Raw genomic sequence first — 11,539 nt, 5'->3', positions numbered from 1 at the left:
TATGTGATCACGCTCTCCGTAGCCGATGTGAGTAAGACTTTTAAGCAGGTCAACATTCACAAGGCCGCAGGGCCAGACGGATTACCAGGACGTGTACTCCGAGCATGTGCTGACCAACTGGTAAGTGTCTTCACTGACATTTTCAACATGTCCCTGACTGAGTCTGTAATACCAACATGTTTCAAGCAGACCACCATAGTCCCCGTGCCCAAGGACTCTAAGATAACCTGCCTAAATTACTACCGACCCGTAGCACTGACGTCTGTAGCCATGAAGTGCTTTGAAAGGCTGGTCATGGCTCACATCAACAGCATTATCCCAGAAACCCTAGACCCACTCCAATTTGCATACCGCCCCAACAGATCCACAGATGATGCAATCTCTATTGCACTCCACACTGCCCTTTCCCACCTGGACAAGAGGAACACCTACGTGAGAATGCTATTCATTGACTACAGCTCAGCATTCAACACCATAGTGCCCTCTAAGCTCATCACTAAGCTAAGGATCCTGGGACTAAACACCTCCCTCTGCAACTGGATCCTGGACTTCCGGACGGGCCGCCCCCAGGTGGTAAGGGTAGGTAACAACACATCTGCCACACTGATCCTCAACACGGGGGCCCCTCAGGGGTGCGTGCTCAGTCCCCTCCTGTACTCTCTGTTCACCCATGACTGCATGGCCAGGCACGACTCCAACACCATCCTTAAGTTTGCCGACGACACAACAGTGGTAGGCCTGATCACCGACAACGATGAGACAGCCTATAGGGAGGAGGTCAGAGACCTGGCCGTGTGGTGCCAGGACAACAACCTCTCCCTCAACGTGACCAAGACAAAGGAGATGATTGTGGACTACAGGAAAAAAAAGAGGACTGAGCACATCCCCATTCTCATCGACGGGGCTGTAGTGGAACAGGTTGAGAGCTTCAAGTTCCTTGGTGTCCACATCACCAACGAACTATCATGGTCCAAACACACCAAGACAGTCGTGAAGAGGGCACGACAAAGCCTATTCCCCCTCAGGAGACTGAAAAGATTTGGCATGGGTCCTCAGATCGTCAAAAAATTCTACAGCCTCACCATCGAGAGCATCCTGACTGGTTGCATCACCGCCTGGTATGGCAACTGCTTGGCCTCCGACCGCAAGGCACTACAGAGAGTAGTGCGTACGGCTCAGTACATCACTGGGGCCAATCTTCCTGCCATCCAGGACCTCTATACCAGGCGGTGTCAGAGGAAGGCCCTCAAAATTGTCAAAGACTCCAGCCACCCTAGTCATAGAGTGTTCTCTCTGCTACCGCACGGCAAGCGGTACCGGAGTGCCAAGTCTAGGTCCAAAAGACTTCTCAACAGCTTCTACCCCCAAGCCATAAGACTCCTGAACAGCTAATCATGGCTACCCGGACTATTTGCACTGCCCCCCCACCCCATCCTTTTTACGCTGCTGCTACTCTGTTAATTATTTATGCATAGTCACTTTAACTCTACCCACATGTACATATTACTTCAACTACCTCAACTAGCCGGTGCCCCCGCACATTGACTCTGCACCGGTACCCCCCTGTATATATAGCCTCCCTACTGTTATTTTATTTTACTTCTGCTCTTTTTTTGTTGTTGTTTTATTTTTACTTTTTTTGTTAAAAATAAATGCACTGTTGGTTAAGGGCTGTAAGTAAGCATTTCACTGTAATGTCTGCACCTGTTGTATTCGGCGCATGTGACCAATACAATTTGATTTGATTTGATTTGAAATAGACGTAGTCTTCCCATGCATGACTTAGTCAAGCTGATACACCTGCACATTTGAATATTCCCAAATATTTTAGACATATGCTACACCTCTCTCACACACACTTATGAGGGTACTATGAAGGACCTGAACCATTTCTGTGAGAACTACGTTTAGGATTAGAGAAAATAATTTTTCAAATGCATTCAATAAATCTGATATTTCTAACACTCTGGAATGGAAAGGAGAATGGCGACTGATATAACCATCTTGTTATTTAAAGAGCATTTGATGACTTTCACTAGTAGTTTTACCTCTCAAATTGTGAATGACAACTGTTTTTATATTTGGTTTATTTTTATTTGTTTTTAAATTATGGAAAGTCTGACTGTTTTATGTGATATTACATTTTACATTATTTTGTGTTGATGATGTGTGGAGAACAACACCTGTGTTCAAGTTTTCAGGACTGTATCAAAGCCATATGTTTATGTTTTGGCCACAGTCTGCACTATAAACTCTTAATGTAAATTGCTGGAATGATGGAACCTGAATAAAACATGAATTGGAGGCAAATGTGCTCATAGAATAATAAACAATTTCTCTATGTATAAATCAATCAATCAATTTTATTTTATATAGCCCTTCTTACATCAGCTAATATCTCGAAGTGCTGTACAGAAACCCAGCCTAAAACCCCAAACAGCTAGTAATGCAGGTGTAGAAGCACGGTGGCTAGGAAAAACTCCCTAGAAAGGCAAAACCTAGGAAGAAACCTAGAGAGGAACCAGGCTATGAGGGGTGGCCAGTCCTCTTCTGGCTGTGCCGGGTGGAGATTATAACAGAACCATGCCAAGATGTTCAAAAATGTTCATAAGTGACAAGCATGGTCAAATAATAATCAGGAATAAATCTCAGTTGGCTTTTCATAGCCGATCATTAGAGTTTAAAACAGCAGGTCTGGGACAGGTAGGGGTTCCATAACCGCAGGCAGAACAGTTTAAACTGGAATAGCAGCAAGGCCAGGCGGACTGGGGACAGCAAGGAGTCACCACGGCCGGTAGTGAAATGTGTACTACTGAAATGTGTACTACTGAAGATCCATTGAAAAATAACTACACAAATGCTCTGCTTTGGAAAATTATGTTGTTGACTGAACGCGTGCCCGTACATGTCCATGTCATTTATGAAAGGATGCATTTCTTCACGTCTCCTTCCTCTATGTCCAGTCGTATTTTATCTGGAAAACAACAAAACACCCATCTGTAATTTGCCGTTATGACTTCAACATAAATGTTATATTTTCCTATGCGGTAAGGGTCATGGACACCCCATACCTGCTACGGTCTTGTTGCCTATGGCAAGCAGACCCTGGTAGAGCTCTTTAGCAGGACTCCTCTGGGCCAACTCTACCCCATGAAGCCAGATCAACAGCATCCTGTTCCCATGTTCCTGGTAGCTCTGCTGCCCTAAAACACACACACACAGAGCAAACACATTGAATTAGAATATGTTCTGAGTCCACTTACCTGGTAAAATAAGGCTTAAATTACTAATTTAGTGTAGTTAAGGCTTTCCTTGGTAATGTCACCCAAGTGGCTTGTTTTTGGAACAATGGCAAATGAGTACAGAATCAATAAAACAGAATCCCTCTTTTACCTACACCACCGGTCAAAGGTTTAAGAATACCTACTCATTCAAGAGTTTTTCTTTATTTTGACTATTTTCTACATTTTAGAATAATAGTGAAGACATCAAAACTATGAAATAACACACATGGAATCATGTAGTAACCAAAAAAGTGTTAAACAAATCTAAATATATTTTATATTTGAGATTCTTCAAATAGCCACCCTTTTGCCTTGATGACAGCTTTGCTCACTCATGACATTCTCTCAACCAGCTTCATAAGGTAGTCACCTGGAATGGATTTCAATTAACAGGTGTGTCTTGTTAAAAGTTAATTTGTGGAATTTCTTTCCTTCTTAATGCGTTTGAGCCAATCAGTTGTGTTGTGACAAGGTAGGGGTGGTATACAGAAAATACACATATTTGGTAAAAGACCAAGTCCATATTATGGCAAGAACAGCTCAAATAAGCAAAGAGAAACGACAGTCCATCATTACTTTAAGACATGAAGGTCAGTCAATACGGAACATTTCAAGAACGTTGAACGTTTCTTCAAGTGCAGACGCAAAAACCATCAAGCGCTATGATGAAACTGGCTCTCATGAGGACCGCCACAGGAAAGGAAGACCCAGAGTTACCTCTGCTGCAGTGGATAAGTTCATTAGAGTTAACTGCAACTCAGATTGCAGCCCAAATAAATGCTTCACAGAGTTCAAGTAACAGACACATCTCAACATCAACTATTCAGAGGAGACTGCGTGAATCAGGCCTTCATGGTCGAATTGCTGCAAAGAAACCACTACTAAAGGACACCAATAAGAAGAAGAGACCTGCTTGGGTCAAGAAACACAAGAAATTGACATTAGACTTGTGGAAATGTGTCCTTTGGCCTGGAGTCCAAATTGGAAATTTTTGGTTCCAACCACCGTGTCTTCGTGAGACGCGGTGTGGGTGAACGGATGATCTCCGCATGTGTAGTTCCCACCGTAAAGCATGGAGGAGGTGTTATGGTGTGGGGGTGCTTTGCTGGTGACACTGTCTGTGATTTATTTAGAATTCAAGGCACACTTAACCAGCATGGCTACCACAGCATTCTGCAGCGATACGCCATCACATCTGGTTTGGGCTTAGTGGGACTATAATTTGCTTTTCAACAGGACAATGACCCAACACACCTCCAGGCTGTGTAAGGGCTATTTTACCAAGAAGGAGAGTGATAGAGTGCTGCATCAGATGACCTGGCCTCCACAATCCCCCGACCTCAACCCAATTGAGATGGTTTGGGATGAGTCGGACGGCAGAGTGAAGAAATTGAAATATTTTATCTTTATACTTGGTATTGATAATAAATTGAGTTTCAATTGATATTCCTGTGAATGATTATCCCCTGGGCTACAGTGTGAGCAAAAGGTGTTGTGTGTGTCACCTGTCCACTGCTCCTCGATGGCAGCCACCTGCTGCTCAGTGAAGTGCCAGTGCAGTGCCAGCCTCTTCCAGTCGCCCGGCTTCAGCAGGCGGTAGGCCAGATGCCAGGCCGTGCCACGGATCTGTTTGCTCTCTGCACGGTGGTCTAATTTAAACGTCAGCGGAGTCTGGCTGTGAAGGTTCTCATTAAGCTCAGTGTTGGCCTGGAAGGGTAATCACATCTAGTCACCTGAGAAAGGACAAGCTTCACAAACTGAGAGCACAGAGCAGTGAGTGTCCAGAGATAAGCACACGCAGGCCCATGCTTATTGAATGCCAGAGCCACTTGTTTTGACTGTCAGGTAGGGTTGGAAGATACGCTAAATCAAATTGACACTGAAATTGGATGTCAAGCATTTCAGGTCCATAAATCATTTTCCCACCGCCAGCGTTAATGGTATTACAGGGATTCATCTGGAGTTGTGACTTTAGGAAATTAATAATCTGTGATGAATGTAATCATTGATTTCCAGCTCCAGTAAATTGATTAGCAGATGACTTCAGCAACGTATTAGTCTCATTGATTGATTGAATTTACTGCATTTGATCATACACATACAGTACAGCTATATCACTTATAGGGAGGTCTCTCACATAACAGTAGGCTACACGTTCTACATTCGTTCTACAACTATAGAGGAAAAACAAACACACAATGAAGTTAGTTATTTCCATTGTGGTCCTCTGTTAACATTACCCTCCTCCATGTCAAATATCTCTCTGCCTTGATGATCATGTCCACGATGATGACCTCGTCTGCTCGGGCTGCCACACCCAGTGCTGTTTTACCCTGCTGCTCAAAACAGAAACAGTTGTGTGTTGAGTGGGAAGTTGTCGTGAAGAGGAGAGGGGTCAAATGAGCCAATTCATGGTTAGATCATCGTTCTTGGTGTCCATGTTTCACCTTGTCCTGGAGGGCCAGGTCCATCCCAGCTTTCAGAAGCATCTCAACAATGTCCACTCTGGCCAGCTCTGCGGCTACATGCAGGACAGTCTGGGACCTCTGAGGAGGACAGACAGGAGCTCAAGGTATAAGTTGCCCTTAACCACAGATCTATGGTCAGATTACCAAACCCATAACTTCAACCATTACAATGTCTCTGTCCCAAATGGCACCCTATTCCTACATAGTGCACTACTTTTGACAGGGCCTGGGACTCTCGGAAAAGTAGTGCACTATGCAGAGAATAGGGTGCCATTTGGGACGCAACTAATTAATTATAACATTGATGTGGACTGAGTGCACTCTTTTACAAGTGGACTGAGTGCACGTGTTGTACATACGTGATCAGTGACGTTGACGTTGCAGCCAGCCTCCAGCAGTGTGTGGATGACAGGGATGTGACAGTTCTTCACTGCCAGGTAGAGAGGAGCCTGGAGGTGCTGCCAATAGAGACACAACCAAAATGGACCATTATATAGAAACTCTCTGATGTCAGGTCATACTACGGACTACTGAGTAATTACACAGATAACAGGTTGGCTTTATTCATGGTTGACCAAGACGTAGTACCAGTTCACTATGCTCACTCTCTCACCTGGTTTTGTAAGTCCACCTGGGCCGAGTTCTCTATGAGGAGTCTCACCAACGATGTGTGGCCCTTCTCTGAGACAGGGTGTAGAGCACTGCTTTGGTCCTAAGAGGGGAGAGGAGCGGTTCCCATTGAATAGAGATGTCTAGGAGTCTATTAGTAGGCAAAGTACTGAAGTAGAATAAACTGGATGTGATTTAGTAACTATGCCTGGTGGTGACCATTTTAGTGAATAGTTGGAGTGTGTGGTTTGTCTTTGCAGGCGTACCATGGTGACAATGTTTGGGTCACAGCCTGCCTCCAACAGAGCCTGTACACAGTCCTCATGGGCGGCACCAGCAGCCAGGTACAGAGCCGTCTCCCCAGCCTGCCATGAATACGTCAGTCATTTATCAGCCATTGACCTAAAGCAGCTACTGCAAGGTGTAGCCATTGAGCAAACAGCTCCATTGAAAAAGAAAAGGCGCAACACTCGCTCACCATGAAATATTATTTGTTTTATTTAAGTAAGGTTAAAATATGAAAGTTTCGGCCTTCAATGGCCTTCATCAGAATCAAACAGCTCCAGACAGCGTTTACAGTGGGACTCTACCGTATTGACTTCATCGCGAGTATCAAAGCTCTCCAGCAGTATCTGGACAACGTCCAAGTGGCCATTGCTGGCAGCCAAGTGCAGAGGTGTGTCCCCATTCTAGCATTTAGAGGAAGAGGAAAAGCAGGAGGAAGGGAGAGAAACACAGTGAACAGGAAGGGGAAATAGAGGAAGAAACAGTGGAACACTCATACAGCCTCTTAACGGTGTAATACATAGACACACCTGGTCTTCCTCCATGGTGGCCATATTGTATGCCTCCTCCATCAACATCTGCAGCATCTCCACAGAGCCATGCTCTGCTGCCAACGCAAACGCCCTGTGTCCAGACTGAGAGAGAAAGGGTGGGGGATGGGAGGACAGGAAGAAAAAGGCTCAGCTTATTGAACTAAGGCAGCCCAATCAATATTTGAAATGGATGCAATGGTTACTGATACTGTATGTATATGTAGTTACCAGGTCCTCTTTGTCCAGCTCTTTCATCCTCAGGTCGTAGATAATGAATGTCATTATGTCAGTGTGGTTGTTGATGGCAGCACAGTGCATGATGTTCATTCCCAGCTGAGAAGAGAGAATACAACTCACCATCTCCATACATGACAACTTGACATATTGGATTCTCCAATGGTTATGGAGAAATTGGCTTGATGGTTGATTATTGTAATTTATATCCCAGATGGCTGAGATGTCAGAGAACAGCTTAGGTCTGAGCAGCAGGACGAGGAAAGGGATTTCTGAGACACATTCAAGGCCTTCGTGAATAGGAAGATGTTTTTAAACAGAGGTTCCCTACCGCATTCTCAACCTTCTGGTCAGCACCACCCTGCACAAGCAACTTCAGGATGGGCAGACTCCCAAACCAGGCAGCCAGGTGGATGGCTGTCACTCCATGCTGTGTGAGTATGTATGAAAGAGACAGGGGGAGAGAGAAATAGTTTAATTTTGACAAACCATGACCATTCTCTCCACGTCTGAGTGTTTGTTGAAGAGGACAAGCTTTAAATGTCACCATCAGTAACACTGGAAAAGTGTTGTGTCTTCCTACCTTGTCCTCTTGATTGATATTTGCTCTGCGCTGAAGGAGGACTTGGACGGCCTCTATGTTTTTTCCAGCAACTGCATAGTGCAGGGCAGTGCGATCATGCTAGGGTCAACGCATGGGACAAGTTATTCTAACAAGTGACACAGAACAGAATACATGGCTCTAATAAAAAAGTAACAGCAATAGTATCTGATCGTTTCCTGTAGTCCCACTAACTGCAGTGTGGAGAAGATGTTCTTATGGATATGAGGACTGACTCACCAAGTTCTTTGCGTCGACCTTGACTGCCCTCCCCAGAAGCTTCATGGTCTGTACATCATTTATCTTCGCTGCTTCAATATAATCCTTCTCTAGCTCCAGCACTGCAAACACACAACAGACACACAAGGTGCTTCACAACAAGTAAGACATCATGTTTTTCTTCTGAGAAAATGGGTGTGTGAAATTTGAGTTATTATGACTAGTATGAGGGTGGAATTGTTAAGGTGTGTGTGTGGCCTATACAAACACAGCTCTTTGCACACTGGGTGTTCACATCCAGTCAAACCATTACCCATGACAGATTCAGGGTAAGCCTAACATGCCTAAGGTTTTCCAACATGGATTCAACCATAGGAATGATCAGGGATTTGGTCAAGAGCATTATCATTTCTACAGTATATTATCACAACAGAATCCATGCACAGCCATTATAATTGAGAGGATAAGGATATTCATTGCTTGCTTTGGTCTATGGAAGAATTTGCTACAGTGAGGGAAAAAAGTATTTGATCCCCTGCTGATTTTGTACGTTTGCCCACTGACAAAGAAATGATCAGTCTATAATTTTAATGGTAGGTTTATTTGAACAGTGAGACACTGTTAACAACAAAAAAATCAAGAAAAACGCATGTCAAAAATGTTATAAATTGATTTGCATTTTAATGAGGGAAATAAGTATTTGACCCCCTCTCAAATCAGAAAGATTTCTGGCTCCCAGGTGTCTTTTATACAGGTAACAAGCTGAGATTAGGAGCACACTCTTAAAGGGAGTGCTCCTAATCTCAGCTTGTTACCTGTATAAAAGACACCTGTCCACAGAAGCAATCAATCAATCAGATTCCAAACTCTCCACCATGGCCAAGACCAAAGAGCTCTCCTAGGATGTCAGGGACAGGATTGTAGACCTACACAAGGCTGGAATGGGCTACAAGACCATCGCCAAGCAGCTTGGTGAGAAGGTGACAACAGTTGGTGCGATTATTCGCAAATGGAAGAAACATAAAAGAACTGTCAATCTCCCTCGGCCTGGGGCTCCATGCAAGATCTCACCTCGTGGAGTTGCAATGATCATGAGAACGGTGAGGAATCAGCCCAGAACTACACGGGAGGATCTTGTCAATGATTTCAAGGCAGCTGGGACCATAGTCACCAAGAAAACAATTGGTAACACACTACGCCGTGAAGGACTGAAATCCTGCAGCGCCCGCAAGGTCCCCCTGCTCAAGTAAGCACATATACATGCCCGTCTGAAGTTTGCCAATGAACATCTGAATGATTCAGAGGAGAACTGGGTGAAAGTGTTGTGGTCAGATGAGACCAAAATCGAGCTCTTTGGCATCAACTCAACTCGCCGTGTTTGGAGGAGGAGGAATGCTGCCTATGACCCCAAGAACACCATCCCCACCATCAAATATGGAGATGGAAACATTATGCTTTGGAGGTGTTTTTCTGCTAAGGGGACAGGACAACTTCACCGCATCAAAGGGACGATGGACAGGGCCATGTACCGTCAAATCTTGGGTGAGAACCTCCTTCCCTCAGCCAGGGCATTGAAAATGGGTCGTGGATGGGTATTCCAGCATGACAATGACCCAAAACACACGGCCAAGGCAACAAAGGAGTGGCTCAAGAAGAAGCACATTAAGGTCCTGGAGTGGCCTAGCCAGTCTCCAGACCTTAATCCCATAGAAAATCTGTGGAGGGAGCTGAAGGTTCAAGTTGCCAAACGTCAGCCTCGAAACCTTAATGACTTGGAGAAGATCTGCAAAGAGGAGTGGGACAAAATCCCTCCTGGTGACCAACTACAAGAAACGTCTGACCTCTGTGATTGCCAACAAGGGTTTTGCCACCAAGTACTAAGTCATGTTTTGCAGAGGGGTCAAATACTTATTTCCCTCATTAAAATGCAAATCAATTTATAACATTTTTGACATGCGTTTTTCTGGATTTTTTAAATGTTATTCTGTCTCTCACTGTTCAAATAAACCTACCATTAAAATTATAGACTAATCATTTCTTTGTCAGTGGGCAAACGTACAAAATCAGCAGGGGATCAAATACTTTTTCCCTCACTGTAGCATTGAATTAATATTCACCAATGTTTCTCAACATTTGATACCATAATTACAAGAACACAATTGATGATCCTGTCAAACAGGGCAGAAGTAAGTCTCTGTTGCCTCAGGCTATTATTCTTTCTGTTAAATTTGACCTTAGGCAATTCCACGGTAAAAGAGTGATGCTGAGACTCCGATTTCTCACTTTAAAAAGCATGTCAAACAAAAACCAATGATTGCAAAGCTAAACAAACCATACAACAATTTCCACTTAGAATTGTACAAAAACACATTTTACTTGAAGAACAGTGCAGATGGCACAAACAGCACAAACACTCATTCTGTTACCAAACTTTGAATCTACACTGTATTTCAAGTAAATGTGTTTTTTGTAAAAATGTTCAGTGTTTACTCAAGTTATGTTGACACTGACAGAATAAAACATCTGATGTTTTTGATCACAAAATTTAAAAAAATCTAAACAGGGCTGTCAGTCACTAAACCATTTACATGCACAAGGACACAGACACACATGCACATGCACACACCTGGTACTCACACATCTCTTCGTTATCGTAGCTGTTGGTCTGCTCCGTCTCCTTGTTCTGTATAAAGTCAGTGAATCCCGTGACTGCTTTTTTTGTGTTTTTGTGTGTGTTTGTGCTCAGGTTCAGCTCCTTCCTCAGCTGCGCCCCCATCCTCTCCTTCAAGGACCTTCTCTCCATGGTGAATATCTGGTGACTTCTCCCTGTAGCCTGGGCTGGATCCCAGTCTGTCTCTGCTTTACACTTGTCTTGCCAAACAACCACGTAGCATTACTGAATGAATGCAGAAAGTCTGGTCAGGAACAGGTCCTTTTCACTGAAGCAGATACTGAGGCTCTTACTGCATAAGGAATACAAAGTGGTGTGGAAATGGAGCAGTGTATGTACATTCCCAGGGCTGGAAGGCTGACCTCTGTTTACTCTAGAAGCCCACACCCTTCACGGACTCGCTTCTGGTCAAAGTGAGTGCATAATAACACCTGCATGGCCTTACCTACACTCTAAGCCTGGAGTAGTGAGCTGTATGAGTGCAGATTCATGTTTATTTGACTATTGAGCTCCTATATGTTCAGTATACTATTATTATGAATCTAAGCTCCAATCAAAACTACAAAAGTAGTTGAGGCCTTAGGTGTGTTTAAATGGATTTGTACTGCACACATTAAATGCTCATCAATGTTGAC

General features: G+C 44.0%; 1 protein-coding gene across 1 annotated transcript; it reads right to left on the bottom strand.

The window, feature by feature from the left end:
- Positions 1–2,714: 2,714 nt before the first annotated feature.
- Positions 2,715–11,530, bottom strand: LOC311144991 (uncharacterized protein). Its single transcript, XM_084181201.1, has 15 exons — positions 10,871–11,530; positions 8,255–8,355; positions 7,997–8,095; positions 7,745–7,843; positions 7,408–7,512; positions 7,177–7,281; positions 6,952–7,050; positions 6,628–6,726; positions 6,366–6,464; positions 6,112–6,210; positions 5,732–5,830; positions 5,525–5,620; positions 4,790–4,991; positions 3,072–3,203; positions 2,715–2,974 (listed from the first exon to the last, which is right to left on the bottom strand). Exons 1-15 carry the CDS (start codon positions 11,034–11,036, stop codon positions 2,919–2,921), a joined length of 1,656 nt encoding a protein of 551 aa, XP_084037327.1. The 5' UTR covers positions 11,037–11,530; the 3' UTR covers positions 2,715–2,918.
- Between the last annotated feature and the right edge of the window lie 9 nt (positions 11,531–11,539).

The sequence above is a fragment of the Coregonus lavaretus genome (assembly GCF_964263955.1).
Source record: "Coregonus lavaretus genome assembly, chromosome: 17".
NCBI classification, from domain to species: domain Eukaryota; kingdom Metazoa; phylum Chordata; class Actinopteri; order Salmoniformes; family Salmonidae; genus Coregonus; species Coregonus lavaretus.
The sequence above is the reverse complement of the archived record's forward strand: the minus strand, read 5'-3'. Positions and strand labels throughout refer to the sequence as shown.

Bases quoted from the DNA above. Each gene is read 5' to 3' on its own strand.
- LOC311144991 (XM_084181201.1), bottom strand. From the start codon at position 11,036: ATGGAGAGAAGGTCCTTGAAGGAGAGGATGGGGGCGCAGCTGAGGAAG. The intron at 8,096-8,254 runs GTGAGTCAGTCC...CGTTGACCCTAG, and splicing joins AGGTCGACGCAAAGAACTTG to CATGATCGCACTGCCCTGCA. The intron at 7,844-7,996 runs GTAGGAAGACAC...ATACTCACACAG, and splicing joins ATATCAATCAAGAGGACAAG to CATGGAGTGACAGCCATCCA.